The sequence below is a fragment of the Ostrinia nubilalis genome, chromosome 12 (assembly GCF_963855985.1).
Source record: "Ostrinia nubilalis chromosome 12, ilOstNubi1.1, whole genome shotgun sequence".
NCBI classification, from domain to species: Eukaryota; Metazoa; Arthropoda; class Insecta; order Lepidoptera; family Crambidae; genus Ostrinia; species Ostrinia nubilalis.
In genome coordinates this window covers 11,359,330-11,380,618 of record NC_087099.1, presented here as the reverse complement: position 1 = coordinate 11,380,618, position 21,289 = coordinate 11,359,330, and the positions used below count along the sequence as shown (strand labels likewise).

Here is a 21,289-nt window from a genome sequence, read left to right as displayed (position 1 = left end):
TCATCATTTATTCCCGAAACCTAAATTATACTATCATATGTATAGGTACTATAAGTCATGATCCCTAACAATGCATGGATGTTTGAATTGAAGTAAAAATACCGAATCAAAAATAAATTTTTTAGGCTCGATTTGAGCCCCGCCCCATGATGACAAAAAAAAACCTAGACAGGCAGCAATGGCATCGCCCGCGCTGATAGCTAGGCGCGTGCTAGTCTAAAATGCTTGACGTGCCATGCATTCTGCTGATGATTAGCGCACGATCAGCGCAACTAACCATTCAACGCACTGCTGTGCACAGTCACAGACTGTGAATGGACGAGATATTAAAGAAATTTTCGATATTTTTTATCGACTATAAACATCCTTATATTTTTTATCCATATCCATAGACCATAGAGTTTTCAAGGTTGCTTGCATTATGGAAACTTATTATGAGGTCGTTAAAGGTTAGCGGATAGTCTATGAGTAAGAGTAGTATAGCACTATACGAATATACAGTGAATAAGAGTGAGATAGCTAATGATGAAAAAGCGATACGAATCGACGCAGTGTCTGCCAACCTTAAGTTGTAATAGTGAGCCTTGTCGTAGCGAGACAACGTTCTACAAATATTGTTTTGGAAGACAGAGAAGTCTTGTAATAATTTTAATAAACTGGAAACTGTAATAAAGTGATTACTTGCTCAAGTTTAAACTGCTTAAATATTTGTGAGCCAAGCACATAAATTCATTTTAAAAAAATATTGACAGATGTCAGATCACATGTCAGATCTACGGGCCGGGCTTGTTGTTTGTGTAAAAAGCGCTTCTTCTAATTTTTTATTACATTTCCTGAAATAAGTTTTAGTGTAAACAAAACCGCTTCAAAATGGATAAAAGCAAGGAAAAAGAGGAGCAGAGTATCATGGATAAATCCATGAGATCTGTATTCGGTAAGTGTGAGTTTCACAGGAGACACGTATAAAAAGAACATAAAATCACGTTTAACTTTGTTTTTAGTTGGTAATATTCCCTACGAAGCCACCGAGGAGAAGTTGAAGGACATATTTCGAGAAGTAGGGCCGGTGCTGTCCTTTAAATTGGTATTTGACAGAGAAACCGGCAAACCTAAAGGTTATGGTTTCTGTGAGTACAAGGACCAGGAGACCGCGCTTAGTGCTATGAGAAATCTTAATGGCTACGAGATTGGTGGTCGTACTTTGAGGGTTGACAATGCCTGTACTGAGAAGTCAAGGATGGAGATGCAAGCTTTGATGCAAGGGCCACAGGTGAGTCTGGCTTATTCAAGTTATTCGTTGATCAGTTTTCTGGAGCATTTGCCCAATTACTAAATGTAAATCAATATGGGTTCTCTTAGTTACTGGTTATTTGGTTTAAAATTAAATAGTTTTGGCACCTATAAATAAAATAAATCATTATAACAAGTATATCTTTGTTTATTTTCAGATTGAAAATCCTTATGGAGATCCTGTTGAACCAGAGAAGGCACCCGAAGCTATCAGCAAGGCTGTGGCCACACTTCCGCCTGAACAAATGTTCGAGTTGATGAAACAAATGAAATTGTGCATTCAGGTAAAAAAATAACAAATGACACTGTTCCTTTGCTATTTATTAAAGTCTCTTCTTTTTTTTTCTTGTCGTGTCGACAACAAACCACACAGTGTCAGCCCAAAACACCGCCACAAGATTGGTGTTATCAGTAGCTTTCATTAAATCTTCCTGTGTGCAGTTATTGTAGTAGTATAATATGATAAAAAAGTAAACCTTATTTTTTTATGAAATATTGATGAAAAGTCTGAATCAGTCATACTTACTTACATATTTTGTGTTATGTTTCAGAACAATCCAACGGAAGCAAGGAATATGCTTCTCCAAAACCCACAGCTGGCTTATGCCCTTCTGCAAGCACAAGTCATCATGAGGATTGTAGATCCTGCTACTGCAGTTGTAAGAATGACATTTAACTTTTTACTGTCTCCTACTTTAAGGCTGTGTTGCACCACCTTATTTTAACCATAACAATAACAAAAACCGGTGCTTTTTGTATGCAGTTTGACAGATTTTTGACGTTTGTCAAAGTTAAAGTAAGATGGTGCAACTTAGCCTTGCTTTTCTGATCAAAATTCTCAGAGGTATTTTGTCAGTTTTCAGTTTCAATTCATATTTTCCTCACCAGAATTTTTGTAATTATTGTGAAGTCAGAGGTTGATTTATTTCCTTTTTTGCTATGTTTCATAGAGCATGCTGCATCCATCCAATCCCGTGCCTCCTGTTCTACAACCTGGAGACAAGCCTCCGGCTAACCCTTATATACCTACCAACCAGCCACAAGGTAAATTGATATTTAAAACTTAAGTTTAAAGAGCTATATTGTGTTGGATAAAAATTAATAATTTTGTTAAACATTTTTGTTATTCTAGCGCCACCGCCACAACTCCTGGCAGCACCAGTGCCTCCTCCCAACCAGTACACACGTAAGTATAATATTAAACCTGGTTGTAGTCTAATTTTTATAAGTATTTGTAAACATAATTTATTATTATGTACTTCCATATACTTACAGTATTCTGCTGGGCTTCAAGCTCGCTTCTGGTAACTTAGTTGATCTATTTGGAACACGCAACAGCATTGTCACGTCAATGCAAGTCTAGCGCTTATTCCTTCTTATTAACCTCCCTAAGGCGATTATCACACTGCACCGCGCTCCGCCGCGGTACGCGGGACCACAGATTTAATCATTGTATGCAAGTACCTCAGTTTGTATAGAAAACACGCGCGGCACAACACACTGACAACGCGTCTGCGCGCGGGATTCTTTATATGTAGCCACGCGGACCGTGGCGGAGCGCGGTGCAGTGTCATAATCGTCTAAACAATTCATCATCATCATTATCATCATCTCAGCCCGTAGGACGTCCACTGCTGAAACTGAATATAGGCCTCCCCCAATGCTTTTACCATGTTCCTCGGTTAGTAGCGGCCTAAACAATTAAAATACTTAACAATAAATTATATTTCCATTAGCAGCACGACCGGCAATGGGCGATGTGGATCTTCGAGGCTCGCGCTCGAGCGGCGGCGTGCCGCTACTGGACCAGGACATGCGCAGTTTGCCCATGCCGCCGCATCCCGTGCCGCCGCCGCAGCACCAGGACAGGTGAGCGCGACGTCACGCGAGGAGTGGCACTGGACCAGGACAGGGGAGCGAGGCGCCGCCGGCGGCCGACTGCCGCTGCAGGCCCGGTGACGTCACGCGAGGCTCGCCTCGAGCGGCGGCGTGCCGCTACTGGACCAGGACATGCGCAGCCTGCCCATGCCGCCGCACCCCGTGCCGCCGCCGCAGCACCAGGACAGGTGAGCGTGACGTCACTGCGAGGAGTGGCACTGGACCAGGACAGGTGAGCGAGGCGCCGCCGGCGGCCGACTGCCGCTGCGGGCCGGGTGACGTCACGCGAGGCTCGCCTCGAGCGGCGGCGTGCCGCTACTGGACCAGGACATGCGCAGCCTGCCCATGCCGCCGCACCCCGTGCCGCCGCCGCAGCACCAGGACAGGTGAGCGTGACGTCACTGCGAGGAGTGGCACTGGACCAGGACAGGTGAGCGAGGCGCCGCCGGCGGCCGACTGCCGCTGCGGGCCGGGTGACGTCACACGAGGAGTGGCACTGGACCAGGACAGGTGAGCGAGGCGCCGCCGGCGGCCGACTGCCGCTGCAGGCCGGGTGACGTCACGCGAGGAGTGGCACTGGACCAGGAGAGGTGAGCGAGGCGCCGCCGGCGACCGACTGCTGTTTCAGGCCTAGTTAACCGCGTACCGGAAAACGCAACGTGCGACGTCCACCCACAAGGTGGACCGACGACATCATAAAGGTAGCAGGAAAGCGCTGGACGCAGGCCGCTACCAACCGCGTAACATGGAAAGCATTGGGGGAGGCCTATGTTCAGCAGTGGACGTCCTATGGCTGAGATGATGATTGTGAACCTCGGACGGGGACGTGCCGCTACTGGACTAGGACCGCTGCGCATCGCATTGTTGCTGCCGTGCTTGTCTTCAGATGACTCATGGATATCCCTGCGACGACTGTCAATGTCAACTTTGGAAGTCAAATGACAATGACTGAAAGAAAATTACCTATGTTGTTGATGATATTCAGAAAGTTATTTGCTTTGCGTATTTTATATGATACAGTGATACTGACCTTATGGAATAGGCTAGTTTCCTAAAAAAATTTTTTTAGTCCGTCATGTTTAATATCAAAAAATATTGGACACATATATTTTTATTTGTCAATCTAACAAATAATTACATAGTTATGGTGCGTTGTAGTTCCGCACGACGTCACAACGTGACGTCACGGGCCTCTTCTTATGAACTTTGGCGCGCTTTATCTCTTTAAATTTTCATTAGTTTGAAAAAGTGAAAAATACGTGTAGAGTATTTTTTGATAAGTTAACTGACGGACTAATTAAAACTCTTGCTTTTTGACCCAGGAAACATCCCTATTGTATCATTTTTTTCAATTTGAATACTTAACAATGTGAGCGTTATTTTATGTCTCTTTATCAGTAAAATAAAACCTAAAATTTCTTTAATTTTTGTTAAGTCCTGCTGCTCCAATGGAACATATTAAGGAGATGTAAGTCAATACTATAGTTTAAAATTCAATATGATTCACCCCTCCTTTTTATTTAAACAGTGATTATTTTATTTATTCTTTTTATATGATTTTATTTACAGCCGTAAGAAGTTAATTTTATTTTGCTGCTCTTTTAATTATGTTTTTATGAGACTTTTTTATCATTCAGCATTTCGTTATAATTTATGAAGTAGACATTCATTTTAAATTTGATTTTCATATTATAATTGCAATTTTTTTTAATGTGTTATTTACACACAATTTTGAATGTGCTTCAACATAATTATTGGCGACACAGAAAATACGACATAAAGTTGAAAGTGAATTTACAATTATTTCAAATAAACTGTTGTTTTCGTTGTTGTTAAATTAACTGCCAACTCCTTGACACAATTTAACCATTTTTTACGGATAGTGACTTTATGTGTTGTGCTGCACCATCGGACACTTCGCTTTTTTGTTTTCAATATTGACGAATATTTTAGTCGCCAATGTCCTACAGAATTAATTTATGTAGGACATTGGCGACAATTAGCAGTGTAAAAACAACTTTATTTGATTGGCAGCGGTTTCCCGCGCGATCCGAGGCTGGCTAACGCGCAGTTCAACGCGGATCCGCGCATGCGCTCCAACGACCCGCGTACGCAGGCCAAGATGGCGCCGCGTGAGTATTCTTTTATTTATTTAACAACTAAGTACCATTTGAAAGAGCTCGTGAAGCACTTTCAGAATCAGTAACTAGTTTTTCGATATCTTGTATAGTTTAGAAATAATCGAGTGAGATCACTTATCGTTCCATATGTATAACCACCCTGTATAATCCCGCTGTATCTCCAGGTCACCTAGATACATTCCATAGCAGCTGTAATAGACATTTAGGTACATACATTTACCAATTTTGGTGATAAATAGGCATTTTGTATTAGTTTTTGTATAACGCCTGAACAAAAACAAAGGGTAATATTTTGGTGTTATACATAGATTTCGAATATAAAAAATATATAATTTAACTAATTAAGACATGACAAAAAAACTGAGGTATGTCTCGTTTCTGTCGGGTCTGGGTTTTTTTTGTATGGGGCGTGACCGTTCTTTGACCGTTTAGACCAGTGGTTCTTAACCGGTGGTCCGCGGACCACTGGTGGTCGCTGGAGGCATACCAAGTGGTCCACGAAGACATCGTGATGAGTCGAGTCAACACAACGCAAACGGCGCACAGTGGGCGAGAAATCGACCTTCCCTTTCATAGGATTTTGAAAAAAAAAGTGGTCCCTGACAAGACAGAAAATTTAGTAAAATGGTCCTTCGTCACTTAAAGGTTAAGAACCACTGGTTTAGACCTACCCTGGACTACAACAAACATTTTAAATTATGTCTGTTTATAAATGAACAATCAGTAAAATAAGGCTATCAAGTGCCTTTGCACAGACGACGGCACGTCAATCTAATCACGTTGACCTTTTTGTTACCGAGGAAAATGGCCTATCCATACCTACCGCCGCGGGACGGCAGGTTATGTTGGGCTCGAACCTACTAAAATCCCTCTGCTCGCACACTCACTGCGAACGCCCGTCGTACTGTCGCGACAACAATATAATTACGCGCGAGCGATAAGGATGGGTAGCTTGGGGTCATTGGACAAAATTCTACGTGCTCACAGACCGGGCTTTACACTCGTGCACTACAATTCGAGTATCGTTCTATCATACACTTTGATTGCGATAGTGGCGCCCACTAGTGAACGCAAAATTATCGTATTATAGTTGCGTCAACTAATTTGATATTATTTTGTAACAGAACAAATGCCGCCGGGCATGCCAAGCATGGCGCAAGCTCGGACGATACAGGGAATACCGTCTGGTGCCTCCGATCAAGAAAAGGTGAGTAAGCAATTCAAATACCTTTTGCCGGCCAGACATACTTATTTTACTAAGTTGTATCAAAACTTGATCTCTATTTTCCTTGCTTTTCGCCTTATTGACAAAGTCCTTATAAAAGTTTATTTATCTCTATAGGTATCTCCTTATTGATAAAATCGTGATACAAGTTGAAGTCCTTTTCCCTTGCTTTTCGCCCTATTGACAAATTCCTAAAGTAGGATTCAATTTTCCTTGCTTTTTGCCTGAGTGAAAGAAAAAGTTGAACTAAATTTCCCCATGCTTTTAGCCTTATTGTCTTACGCCCGTATTCACAAACATTACTATGATACAGGTCTCACAGTGCGACACACGAACGAACCAATCATAGAGCCATATTCAACGCTGTGCGTTCAATTTGCTGCTTCACTTAAGCAAGCATCGTTTGTGAATACGGGCGTTAAGGCCGGGTAGCAGAGAAAATGGCGAAAATGAGGTTTTCATTTTTCATTTTTGAGGTACTAAACAGTAAAATTAAAGGCTAAGATTTTTATTGGGCATAGTTGAGGATATTTTCTAGGGCTATTAACGGATGGAAACACGATTTGATGAAGTTGACTCGATAGAATATATTCCCAAAGTTACCTCTATTCGTTTTCTATTTATGGTTTTATTTTTAAAATAAGCGATTTGAGATTCTAAATATTTTACTAAACTAAAGTTCAGAAATAACTTGAGGGCTTTTAACGGATGAAATTTTTATATTGCGTCTTATTTAGTTACTATGTTAAAAAATGTGGAAAAAATCGTCCATGACGGCTTGGACAATCTCAATCAGTCGCGCGGTGGCGCTTACGGAGGACGGACGCGTGTCAGTTTTATGGCCGTGACAGTTCGCGATTTGTCAATATTTTTGACAATGATGACTTTGATGAGTCACAGTATAATAATATCAGTGTTACTGGAGAAAGCTTAAATTTTTGATAATTAAGAATTATCAATTTTGTCTACCTATTAAATCGTTCGCATCCTTTTAAACGAAGACTCTACTCATGATACATAGTACATTCCTCAAATATGAGACAAAACCAATGACTTAAAATTACATTTTAATAGTACCTACATACAATCGTCTTACACTCTTTAGAAGAGCTCACTGACACAAATAAATAATAAAAAATACTGTCTAAGGTCTGTAGCTAAAGGTCTAAGCTGTAAGATAGAAGAATCTTCTAGCCAAAAAGATGGCAGATGCAGCAGATGTTAACGGATTTAAAACTGGAGTTCATATGACTCCTTGTAGACTTGAGTCTCTAGAGCGTCCCTTCCTCCACCATGCGTAAGAATGTTTCAAAAATACTGACTAAGGTCTGTAGCTAAAGGTCTAAGCTGCAAGATGGAAGAATCTTCTACCCAAAAAGATGGCAGATGCAGCAGATGTCAACGGATTTAAAACTGGAGTTCATATGACTCCTTGTAGACTTGAGTGTCTAGAGCGTCCCTTCCTCCACCATGCGTAAGAATTTTCACAAAAATACTGTCTAAGGTCTGTAGCTAAAGGTCTACGCTGCAAGATGGAAGAATCTCAGATGCAGCAGATTTCAACGGATTTAAAACTGGAGTTGATGTGACTCCTTGATAGACTTGAGTGTCTAGAGCGTCCCTTCCTCCACCATGCGTAAGAATTTTCACAAAAATACTGTCTAAGGTCTGTAGCTAAAGGTCTAAGCCGTAAGATAGAAGAATCTTCTAGCCAAAAACATGGCAGATGCAGCAGATATCAACGGATTTAAAACTGGAGTTCATGTGTATCCTTGTAGTTTTGAGTCTCTAGAGCAGTGGTTCTTAACCTTTAAGTCATGAGGGACCATTTTACCAAATTTTTTTCTTGTCAGGGACCACCTCATAATTGGTCAAAACCAGTTTGACTGCAAAAATCAGTTAAAAGTGGTTTTGACCAAGGTGTGCAAGTGCACATCGTGGACCACTTGGAATGCCTCCGGGGACCACCAGTGGTCCACGGACCACCGGTTAAGAACCACTGCTCTAGAGCGTCCCTTCCTCCACCATGCGCAAGAATGTTTCAAAAATACTGTCTAAGGTCTGTAGCTAAAGGTCTAAGCTGCAAGATGAAATAATCTTCTAGCCAATAACTTTAAAACTATAATTTGAACGAATTTTGCTATTAGTGGACACATTTCTGCTCACGATGGACTAATTATCTGCTATACTCTCGACTCTCTAAAGCACAACATTTATAAAAATTTTGCTGCGGTAATGCACTCCAGGTAACAGTGTGTGATGCTCATTGCTCATAGTGATTTTCGATACAGAGCCCCGTACATACGTTATACATAAATTATGGAAAGAAAACACCCAGACCAATACAAACAAATATGTATGCAATTTTAGTATGATATTTTTATTTATTAATAAACAAAAAGACTGAACAAAATTGATGCGTGTACTGATTAATGTAATTAACCACATGCAAAGCTTTGTGAATTGCAACAACTATAATTTATTATCCAAGCTCTAAATAATCGCTACTACGAGTAACTGACCATAAAATGTTTTTCCAATCGCTCAAGCTCCCGAGGATCTACCGATAGGTCGGGTGACGTAATCTTGAAATTCTTTTAGCCGGCGCGGAACTTCCGGAAGGTCGGGTGACGCCACGCCTCTTTGAACCGTGTTTACTTTGGCAGTTATATTCTATATTTATTCGATTATTTATTATTATTATTATTCTAAAATATATTCCCAAAATTTTTGAAAGTTGTTTTAATTTGTATCACTTGGATATGATTTGTATTAGAAAGTGCTGTGAGTGTGACGCTTGAACGGAAGGAAGTCAACCTAACCTAACCAACTGCGTATTTCTAAACTGCGTATTTCTATACTGTGTAGCCGCGAGAGCTCTTTGGCGCGCTGTCTTCGGCGAAGTATTGCGAGCGCAGATTTTGACAGCGCGAAATACCTACTTTAGCAGAAATACCAAGCCTTAATGACAAAATCCTGTCAAAAGTTGAACTGAATTTCCTCACGCTTTTCGCCTTCTCGTCTTAGTGTTGATAGAATTAGAGCCCAATTTCCCTTCTCAGGCCGCGCTGATCATGCAAGTGCTGCAGCTATCGGACGAGCAGATAGCTCTGCTGCCGCCGGAGCAACGTGCCAGCATCCTGATGCTCAAGGAACAGATCGCCAAGAGCACGCAGCAGCGATAGACACAGAACACAAGTCTTTTTGTTTACAAGCAAAACGCAAGTCTACAATTTTTTACCTGCGTTGCCTACATCGTGTTTTTACTTACAGTACTCGAGAACGTCATTAACGCCCGTATTCACAAACATTACTATGATGTCTCACAGTGCGTGTGGACACAGGGTGACACACGAACCAATCATAGAGCGTTCGATTTGGTGCTTCACTTAAGCAAGCATCGTTTGTGAATACGGGCGTAAGACTACCGTATTTGCGTTCACGTTTTCATTATTTGCGTTAGCGCCACTGCACACTGGCTGACACTGGCGTGTAAGGTCACGATCACTTGATAGTGGCGCCAAATGGTGATCGCTGAAGTAGATTAGGGTCGTGTCAATCGCCAGTGGTGCCAACTGACAAATAATTAAAAATAACAATGAAGAATGAATCAATTATATTATCACCGAGAAAACTTCAAATTCCACTGTCCACAGTGTCTCTTTTTAAACACTCGACATTGGTGAAACCAGTGTGCCTCAAATACGCACCATTGAAGCCATTAAACAGAATAATAAAACGGTAGCCCTCATTAACGTAGTAGAAATTTTCAATCGCCACTGGCGATAAATAGCTGTCCTAATTACATAATGCAGCAGGATGATTGTATGTTTCATCCCAATTTTTGTCCAAATATGTTGATGTACTTTTTAGTACTTCACGTGTATCTTAGAACAAAAAACTGCAACAAAAACAACAACTATAAGTAACATCATTAATTACGTTAATTGACTTAAGAAACGGAAACTGGTTTAAATAACATGAAGACTTGTGTTTTGCATTTCTGCATCAATTCAATAGATTACGTGATCACTTATCTGTATCTAATAAAGTACTGATATAAGTAATAATTGTTTCATTTAATTATACGTTAGTCAAACTGAAATTATCAGCATCTTAGGTCTCGTTCATACGTACGAGTAACTAGGAGCTCAAATCGGAGGCACATCATAAAGCGTTAGAATTCTAATTTGCAAACTTGCATACAGATTACAAACTTGCGATTTGCATAAATCATACCAGATTACATAGTAAAATGGTTGTATTACGCGTGCGATTTTGATTTCTAATGCTTCAAAAATATGCCTCCTGAGATTAACTGAGTGCATTTAAATATTTTTATCAACACAAGTTTAAGTAGCTACAAGTTAATGCACGGAAAATTGTACCTAAACGTTTTGATGTCTCGTTAAAATATACTATTTTTTTGTCTGCATTCAGTCTCCTTGCCCCGCGATAAGTTTGCCTATGCAGAAATAAACGGCTTGATTAATTCAAATATTTGATACGCAAAACGGATGTATTGTCACGCGTCGCGGTTATCTACTGTGGAGTCCTATGGGTCAAGTGCGAGTCGAATTATAATCACAAAGCGATATTTTTATCGGCGTACGTGACGTGATTAACGTAAATGATAATTAAAATCAAGTTATGTAACTAGTGGTTATCTCGCAAGTTCGCGTGTATTTTTTTTTCTCGCATAAAAATAGGCCTTTTAGCTACTCTATTAAGGAAATACTTATCAAGTTTTGCACAATAAATACTTAACTCAATTTTATTGTGAGAGAAACCTTTTATTAGTTCATTTTTAGGGTTCCGTAGTCCTGATAAGGAACCCTTATTACCTTTTATTGGGACTGAGGAGGACCTCTTTCTAATCTGTAGCTTATGAGTATTGGGGGCACCGTCGCTCGATTTGAAAAGTTCGCGGTTACCGAACCCACCACGCATGCGTATTGCGGGCCCCTCTGTAATATTTTCATTCATGATACGAGTACAATAGAATAAGCGGTTTAATCGCAACGAGCAGGGTAAGCTAGCAGACGATCCGTTGTATTAATTAATATTGCAATGAAGCTTGATACCTGTGCACTCGCACAAGAAACTCGGGTTACTTAACCTTTCACAAAGTGGTTTGTCATTGTTGTGGAAGCGTGAAGCGTTTAAATACGACCGCGTGTTCAGGGGATAAAACATTGACCTTCATAAGTTTATCGTTCGTTTTATTTTATAAACTACAGCAGACCTAGGTATACTAATATGGACAGGTTACAATGCTAATAATCCTAGGAGTAATACACGTGTTACCTACTGTAATGAGTGCTGGAATGTTATAATAGCTCTGTCGTAGTGCATGTTTGGGCGATGCACTCATTTACAGCAGATATGCGCCTTATTTGAGACCACTAAAGACTGTATTCGCATTGTAGATGATTGACATGAGCAGATATCACTGCAGTGAAGTTTGCCAAAACTTCTCGCGTGCGTAAACTGTGGAAACCAGATTTCGAGCCAAAGAAATGATGATTAATATTTGTTATTAACACGGGCCTACAGTTTACCGACTCGTCTCATTCAGTTTCCAACGTCCGTAGGACGTGCGTGTGCTGTCGTTCTCGTTTCGATTTGCGCACTTCCGTAGATATAAATACAGCGTGCGTTTATTTGAGTTTGGGACTTTCTGATTTGGCGTAAACATCGTGTAAGGCAAGTTTTTCATGGCTACTAAGTGAATATTCTTCAGCATTAATATTTAATAATTGACGCGTAATATTTAGTAATGTTAATTATTATTAGTCATTATAAATCTTTGTTCGGTTTTAAGTAAATGAGGAAAACGAAGCTATTTTAGCGATTTGGATTTCATATCTGAATGCTTTTTCGCGATAACATTAGGGATAAAGAGCTTTTATAATTCCTGCAGGCGAACAAAATGAAGTGGGAACTATCGTACATCGTGCTGGTACTCGTGTTGTATGTGGAGTGTAAGTGGAGGCCAGAGTATTCTGAGGACCATAAGAGATGGCACCGGAGGGAGTCCGCCAATGACGTCTCCACCAGGCGGCCGTACCACGTGGCTGACCCTCCAGACCACACCAAGTTGATCCCTATGGCCAGATACGTGCTTCATAACACCAGTAAGTCAATTTTTTTACTAACTAGCGTCATTACCTGTGTAAGAATGCCAAAAATAAGATCACCTTTTCAGTAACTACAAAATTATCATTTCTCTACAAATAATGTGGTGTGGGGGTTTTAGAACAATTACTGACGTCAGAAAACCTATTGTCAGACTGAACCTGGAACCTCTTGCTTGAGATATTTTTAACCACTGGACCACGGGGAGAAATTAATATTATTATAACTTGTCTTTTGAAAAATTGACATAAATGATAATTAAAACTTCCTTCTGTGAAAACCACGTGTTTATAATGACCTAAGTAAATACCTAACTTGTAGATACAAAGGTTACCTGCATAGGTGCATACAAGGTTGCTTACTTATTGCAATCTCCCAAATGCGTCAAAAAACCGTTCATTAATATTTTTAGCCCTGAAAGTCGGTTATAACACTACAGTACATCATTGAATGGGTAGTTCATAATCGAATTGCAAATATTAATCAGCATTATTTTATTACAGACTGGGCGTCCATAGCGACGATTTCGGTTCTTCCCGCCATCGAAGGATTCCCGTTCTCGAATGTGAAGTCGATCGTCGACGGCTCCCTGGCCAACTCCACCGGCATTCCTTATTTCTACATGTCGCCTTTGGACTTCACCGCCAAGGATTTAACGGTAAGAACACTAAAAACACTATTCTATTTAATAGGTGCGTGTTAAAAAATAACGCTCAAATCTCGATTCAATCTCAGTCAGCGATTTTATCCTGTAGTTTTTGTACGTTCCTAAATATTGACATAACCAATTTTTTTTTAAAGATTATTAGCAATTTGTATTGGCCAAATTACTAATAGTTCCGTTAGCCCCTAAGCTTGTGTTACGAGTGGGCTCACTACAATAGTCGAGCGGCGGTGGGATTCGAACCCGCGTTCCTTGGATCTCGAGTCGGTCACCTCGACCCCTTCACTGTTCGGCTATCGTGGCTATAGTTAAAAAAAAGTGGCTAATTACAAGTCTGAATGAAATCTTGGCTTTTGAGCTTCGTTCTGTAACAGGCACCCCAATGTTTGGAAGGAAAACTTTCTTAGCATAGCAAAACTAGGCAGGTCTAAAAATAATAATCAACTTTATCGAGGGTCAAAAGCCTTTATCAGGCCAGTTGTGTAGGTAAATGTCAAACTGAATTATTTTTATTATGTAAATAAAATTAGCAAAAATGAGATAAAGATAATGATGTAATTTATCCTAAAACCAAAATTAAAGTTTATAAACAATTCAAAATAGGTGCACGTAAGCAATAAAGTTATCGTATATTTAAATAAATAAAAGATATATGTACCTAGTTACATTATTTGTATATTGTTGATAAGCATAATCAATATTGCCTCCCTATTTTCAGAAAAACAGTCGCGCTACAGTATTAGTGTCTTTGGAGGAGACCAACTACTGCGAACAGAAGGGAATGGACCCTGAGGACCCGCGGTGCACCAGGCTCATGCTGTCAGGGAAAATGAAGAAGGTAAAACTTGCTACTACTTTACGAGACGAGATCGAATCAGAAATGAGGAGATCCGCAAACGAACTAAAGTCACTGACACAGCCCGACGGATTAGCAAGCTCAAGTGGCAATAGGCAGGGCACATAGTACGCAGCACTGACGGCCGATGGGGCAGCAAGGTTCTGGACTGGAGGCCACGTACCGGAAAACGCAGCGTGAGACGTCCAACCCACAAGGTGGACCGACGACCTGATAAAGGTAGCAAGAAGGCGCTGTGGAAGTCATTGGGGGAGGCCTATGTTCAGCAGTGGACGTCCTGTGGCTGAAATGATGATGATGAAAACTAGCTAATAAAGCCCCTGATAGTCTACTGGAAACTTATCTGTCAGATAAATTACAACTTTTGTGTTCATATGAGATTTCTACCAGATAAAGCGATCGGTAATCGGCAACTGTATTTGAGAACTTTAGCTCTGAACTTCTATCAGAACTACCTAAAACTTTTTTTTTATTAGAAACCGTTGAAATTGAACCTTAATTTTCCATTAGATTGATATTTTAGAAGGAAAACCAATTTACTCGTATATGCTTGTATTCTTCTAAAGAACAGTTAGATAATACTCAATACTCCTTTATTTTCAGGTCAAAGAGGGCACCCCTGAGTACACGTTCGCGAAAGCCGCTTTGTTCGAGAGGCACCCGGCTATGGCTAACTTCCCTCCAGGTTTGTATTGCAATAAATTTTACAAGTACTTACTTCATAAATCAAAATAACAGTTTCAACGAAAGTATGTCAAAATATATTTTGTGGCCCTACGCTGCCTGCATTAAGCTAAGCATTTCCGATGCTTCACGCGACCTTAACTAGAACGTTGGTCCATCGAATTCGAGTGGGGAGGCCAACAAAATTTAAACTAAAAAAAAAACGTGTAGGTAAAGTTGAATTGTTTTGGTAATTAAAAATTGTTTAACAAAGATAACGTATCAGTTAATAATAGATTTATTACATGAGTTGCACAAACTTTCTTATCGCCAATCGTTTTTAGATGACCTTTACGTAAAGTCTTCTACCTACTGGATGATTTATACTCGAGATTTCGTAGTAGTTTTATTTATTTCAGTACAATCTATTTTTTTTAATATAATCCCGTAACGGTTAGGGAGGAGGAGGTGGTGAGCACCCAACAGGATAATGATAACATTTACAAGTAGTTTAAAACAAAGTAATGGCAAATTATTAAACAAATCGGTTCTTAAAATTGGTGTTAATAGAACGTTTAATAGAACGTAGTATGATAGTTGATGTCTTATTCCGAGTGCCTAGAAGTTGATAAGTTACAATGTGATTTGTTCTAATTTCAGACCACAACTGGTTCGTGGCCAAGCTGAAGATCGCTCAGATCGCAATGATCGACTGGTTCGGAGGCGCCAAGTACATCCCCGTGAAAGACTATCTCGCCTACAACTACACCGGACTAGAGATGCTTCAACACGCGAAAAACACTCATAACAGTGACGTCACTTAGAGTAGTGACTAGTAAATAACAATAGTTAAAGCTAGTTAAATGTCGAACAATATTTGGCCGCCATTTTTTATTAGTAGGATAGGGAAAATGTTGATTTTTAACCGAAAATATTTTGGTAGAAAGATGTTTTGAAATTCAAAAAACTACGAAGATTCGTAGAGTACAGATCTGACAGTTTTTGAAGAAATAGTATGAAGAAAATACCGCCTGCAGGTTATTAATATTCACATGTTTTTTGTTTGTAAAACTATGTAATAACATAAGTCGGGTCAATCAATATTATGATTTGATAATGTAACCAGATTAAATACCTACTCGTCAAATCAACTCCAGTGAGAAACTGAATTATTGTGATACAACTTTAATAAACATTATTTTATTACAAACATTAATGCTACTTATTTTCGGCTTTTACCCGTGGTCCCCCCAACATGTCCCCAATTTATTTTAACCATGGTCCCACCGCACTTAATTCCTAAGTTCATATTTATTTGAGAATAAAGGATACATCGAAATTAATAATTGCAAGAACATTTTTTATAATATCTTCACATCACACATGTGGTTTGTAAGTGTGTAAGTGTGTAAGTCTTATAAATCTACTAGCTTTCCGCCCGCGGCTTCGCCCGCGTGGAATTTTGTCTGTCACAGAAAAACTTTATCGCGCGCGTCCCTGTTTCAAAAACCGGGATAAAAACTATCCTATGTTCTTTCCCGGGACTCAAACTATCTCTATGCCAAATTTCATCAAAATCGGTTGCGAGGTTTAAGCGGGAAAGCGTAACAGACAGACAGACAGACAGAGTTACTTTCGCATTTATAATATTAGTTGGGATTGGGATGGTGCCGTACCTACCTATAATTATTTTCTATAATTAATTATAGATTTTTTTATAATATTATAGATACCTAGGTGACATGCAATGTTTGCCACTTAGTGCGGTGGGACCATGGTTAACACTAGAGTACACGCGCGGACTACTATAGTAGACCAGGGTAACATTTTACGCTACAACTTTTTGAAAACTTGCGCCAGAGAGCTGGTATTCCAGGAAAGCCTCGTTTACTAAATTTGTCAGTAAGCCAGTAAAGCTTGGGTCGCTAGCGTCTGCGCACTTTTCTAAAATTGGCCGTCAAAACTGCGGGTCTACTCAAAAGCCCGAAATCACTCGACAAAAAAATTATGAAAGATTTGCAACAAATGGATTTACACCGTGTACCAGGCAGTAGAAAGTCATGAATACTATGACAGATAAAAAACTAATCATATTTTTTCAGTAATTTTTTTTTTTGTTAACATTGGTCTCAAGAGTGCAATTTTGGTCCAAAAAATTTACAACTTTTAAATCTGTTTATAATGTTTGATCCCAAATAGTTATTTAAAGAAACTTTGATTATAAAATAACTATAATAAACACTTTTATCATTTACATAGTAATTCTATTCATAAATTGCTTACAAACTGATTTACAGTGATTTTAAATTGGCTTACCAGAGTAGGCCGCGCGTGTATTCGTGTAAAAAAGGGGGCGCGTGTACTGCAGTGTTAAAATAAATTACCCGTGGACCCACCAGGGGGACATGTTGGGGGGACCACGGGTAAAAGCCGCTTATTTTATTTAACAACCCAAAGAAAATATACAGATAATAAATAGTATTTACATTATAGCACCATTTTACACAAGATATAGACAATAAAAACAATTATTATGAGAAATTTTCAATTCATCCAATCTTTACATTTTAGCTTTTGCCTGCAATTTGCTTGAGATTTATAACATCTTGCCACTTAAAACATTATTAGTACAAATAACCATAAATTGACATTTTATAACTATTATGAGCACTTACAACATCTAGAATAATTTTGTCTATTATTTACTAAACAATGGAAGTCAAAAACACAAGTTAGTAAAAATAAATTCTTTTTATAATAAAAGTTATTGACAATCGTAATACCACTTATTTGGAAGTTTATTATAAGCATAATACTTAAGTTATAATAGTCACCCCATCTCACTCATCTAACAAAAGCACATTATCTTGACCTCAATTTGTCTAACTACTGGAATGCTTTAACTGAATGCCTAGACTTGCTACGCATTAGGGATTACAGATCGATGGAACTGTTTTTAATATCAAAGACAAGGTAGTAAGGTTCAAGATTCGGTGGCAGTTACAAAGGTTTAAAGCAGCTGGACTCGTCCAGTGCTATTGCTATAGAACAGGGGTGGCCAACCGGTCGATCGCGACTATTAGTCCAATCGATCGTGGCAAGGCAAAAAATACTACATGATTGTGTACTAAACTATGCGGTTTCATTTAAGATTTCAAGAAGTATGTAAGTGGTAGATCGCCCAGGGTTTCGTAAGTAAACCGTAGATCTTATGTCTAATCAAGTTGGCCAACCCTGCTATATGTAGAATGATGTACGGAATTCCTCCATTCATAGCTTCGTTCAGTTTAGCCAGTTGTCATTATATTGCTTCTCATCCTTATATCATTTTATTGTTTCTCATCCTTATAACAAGGCAGTACAGTTCAAATTACGGTGGTCATAGTTTAAAGCAATTGGACTCGCCCAGTGCAGTGGACGCACGAAGCCACGGGTCTCGCTGTACTACCGCTGCTGCTGTAGGCGTTATGCTCGGGAGTTGCAGCTTCGTTCAGTTTATCCAATGGCTTCTCAATCTTAAGACCAGGCAGTACAACTCAAAATACGGTAGCTATTATGTCCAAGTATAAGGGTTTAAAGCAAATGGACTTATCTGTCATTTTTTATTGCTTCTCAACCTTAAGGAGACAAGGCAGTACAGTTCAAAATATGGTGGTCATAGTTTAAAGCAATTGAACTCGCCCAGTGCAGTGGACGCACGAAGCCACGGGTCTCGCTGTACTACCGTTGCTGCTATAGCGTTATGCGCTGGAGTTGCAGCTTCGTTCAGTTTAGCCAGTTGTCATTTTATTGCTTCTCATCCTTATAACAAGGCAGTACAGTTCAAAATATGGTAGCCATGGTTTAAAGCAATTGAACTCGCCCAGTGCAGTGGACGCACGAAGCCACGGGTCTCGCTGTGCTACCACTGCTGCTGTAGGCGTGGTGAACAAGCGCGTGTAGCGGAGCATCGTTCAGTTTCTTCACGTTTAGTGGCATCGCCATCACCTGGAGAACAGGAATATGTTTTTGTTTTAAGTATCCTGTCAAGATAGTTATAAACTATGAAGAAACATTATTCATACCTCAGACTGAAATCCTACTAATATTATAAATGAGAGTTTGTATGGATGTCTGGATGTTAACATGTTTGTTACTCTTTCACGCAAAAACTACTGAACGGATTTTGATGAAACTTTACAGTATTATTGTTTATAACGCAGAATAACATATAGGAATTTATGACGATATATGACAAACTAAATTTCACGCGGGTGGAACCGCGGGTACAAGCTAGTAAAATATAAATAATACTTAGTTAAAACTGTTTTCATTCCCAGATCAAAATTGATTGAATAATTCAGAAATTAATTTAATAATTTGTTTATAGAATACTTACATGTTCAGCATTCTTTTCTCCTTCTGTTATGGTTGGTAAACTGTTGAGATGAGTAATATCCTGTTTTTCTACAGAATTGCTTATGTTTTCAGACAGTTTCAAGTTTACTGATGACATGTCCAAAATATTTGTAGTGTGAGGCATAGTAGCATTGAAGTTTAAGTTGCCGATGGGACGATTGTACAGCTTATTGGATCCCATATACTCTGAGATGGCTATATTTTCGAGGAACTTCTCGTGGAGACTGTACAAGTTGGTGTACGTGCACATCATCATGTCTCTGGCCCTGCATCTCTCATCGAGCAGCTGCTTGATTGACTGCTGCAATCTCTCACATTTCTCGTTCAAAATCTTCTTGCAGTTTGCTAATTCTTCCACCATCAAACTGCAATAAAAAATAGATTTAATAAAAGCTTGATTTCATCTTTTTTCAGACGTTGGAAATCACTTAAAGCAAATAAATAAAATCTTATAGTTAAGACACAAAACAGATAATCGTATGAGCCAAGAAATACCTGGGTGAATCTAAATTACAAAACACATACTCGTAGGTATAATATAAAGCCAAGTAGACCTGAATCTCAATTACCTGCTTGCAAGAAATTTACTCCTCCATACTTCACACTGCCCAGCTAACCACTCAGTTTGTTCCTAGAAACAGTCATTAATACAATAAATACAGGTAATATAAAAAAATCACTCAACTGTTAAATTGAAAAAAAGAAATACCTGGTGTGTAGAAAGATGTTGAGCAGAGTTGATCAGTGCGTTTGCCAGGTGCTTCTTATCTTCGTTCAGAGTGTGAACTTGTGTTTCAAGGTCCTCCCCCATGGAAGCCACTAACATTGTCTTCAGTTCTTTATTCACCTATAAAAAGTCCATTATTTAAAAGATAATTCTTAAATAGAATAAAGAATTTTTAACTTTCAAAACAACATTGTGATCAAAGAATAATGTAAAAAACTAGAATCAGGTTTTATGAAAAAGATAATTAATATAATAAAATTATACCTGTACTTGTTGTTTCAACTGGTCGCTCAGTGACTCGTTTTCTGCCATAAGTTCACTTATTTTCTTTTGCATTTCTTCCTTTTCTGGGCATGTTGTGTTTGCTTCTGTTACTGACTTCTCGCCAGTGGATGGGAGTTTGGGTCGAGGTTTAAATTCGTTTAAGTCAGTTTTCATTTGAGACATCTGAGATATCAGCATGTTGATGTCCATGTTATTTCTAGATTTCTTGGTTCCTTTCGTTACGGATTGCGGGGTGATCGGCTTTACGGCAGCGGCATACGGTTCATAAGGGACGAATTTAGGGCTTTTGGAATGAATATGAGACTTCTTTTCAGCTTTAATTACATTTGTGGGATAAACCTGAATAAGACGCCCCGATAAGGGGGCGGCAGCCTTGCTCCCTGAACTAACGTTCGTTTTCGTTACAGTTTTCGACCCTGACTCGGAAGTCGACTCGTCGGATTCCATGCCATCGCCAGCAGTTCTAGCTTTGCTCATTATTTCTGCATGGGTGAAAGGGTTTCACATTAAGAAATGATTTTAAAAATCTCAATGTTCTGTGTAATTAATTTGATAAATGCTGTATGTACTTACTAGGATTAAAAGGTGTAATCTTCTCCATGTCGATAATTCTTTGGAAACGAAAATATAAACAAATTATTAAATTTTACGAATTTTGTTGACGAATTTTATGCAGACAATGACAGTCGTCGTCACAACACAGCTGACTGTCAATGTCACGCGATTGTCAAGTAAAAGTGCGTTCAGTTCATATTTTTTGAAAATAAATAACGAATAACGTTAAAAATAACATTTAATTAATACCCCTTTAATAGCCAATCTTCTTTTCTACAAATAAATTAAGGTTTTATTCACATTTAAATCTAAATTGATGATAATAATATGTTATTTATTATCAAATAAAATTTAATTCAAGCTTATTCCTGCAGCTATGCTTTTCTCATTTGTTCCAATCAATAAGGTATTAGTATTTCTTGATTGTCACCTTATCTACCAAGATAAGAAAGATATTTATAAACGACGA

The 21,289-nt window shown here is 39.0% G+C and overlaps 4 protein-coding genes across 4 annotated transcripts in view; 2 read left to right on the top strand and 2 right to left on the bottom strand.

Annotated features, from left to right (window-relative positions):
- The window catches only part of LOC135076942 (testin), a 110,796-nt gene that overhangs the window by 16,721 nt on the left and 72,786 nt on the right, over positions 1 to 21,289 (bottom strand). The window lies entirely within an intron of this gene.
- LOC135076936 (cleavage stimulation factor subunit 2) lies at positions 781 to 10,418 on the top strand. Its single transcript, XM_063971455.1, has 10 exons — positions 781 to 934; positions 1,002 to 1,270; positions 1,449 to 1,574; positions 1,842 to 1,949; positions 2,241 to 2,334; positions 2,423 to 2,476; positions 3,027 to 3,159; positions 5,203 to 5,300; positions 6,434 to 6,516; positions 9,597 to 10,418. The coding sequence occupies exons 1-10, from the start codon at positions 871 to 873 to the stop codon at positions 9,717 to 9,719; spliced, it is 1,152 nt and encodes a 383-aa protein (XP_063827525.1). The 5' UTR covers positions 781 to 870; the 3' UTR covers positions 9,720 to 10,418.
- Positions 11,904 to 16,071, top strand: LOC135076934 (protein CREG1). Its single transcript, XM_063971453.1, has 6 exons — positions 11,904 to 12,240; positions 12,458 to 12,671; positions 13,176 to 13,330; positions 14,055 to 14,174; positions 14,796 to 14,877; positions 15,516 to 16,071. Exons 2-6 carry the CDS (start codon positions 12,467 to 12,469, stop codon positions 15,677 to 15,679), a joined length of 726 nt encoding a protein of 241 aa, XP_063827523.1. The 5' UTR covers positions 11,904 to 12,240; positions 12,458 to 12,466; the 3' UTR covers positions 15,680 to 16,071.
- LOC135076933 (golgin-45) lies at positions 18,208 to 21,026 on the bottom strand. Its single transcript, XM_063971452.1, has 6 exons — positions 20,839 to 21,026; positions 20,245 to 20,747; positions 19,963 to 20,100; positions 19,823 to 19,884; positions 19,234 to 19,618; positions 18,208 to 18,842 (listed from the first exon to the last, which is right to left on the bottom strand). The coding sequence occupies exons 1-6, from the start codon at positions 20,864 to 20,866 to the stop codon at positions 18,699 to 18,701; spliced, it is 1,260 nt and encodes a 419-aa protein (XP_063827522.1). The 5' UTR covers positions 20,867 to 21,026; the 3' UTR covers positions 18,208 to 18,698.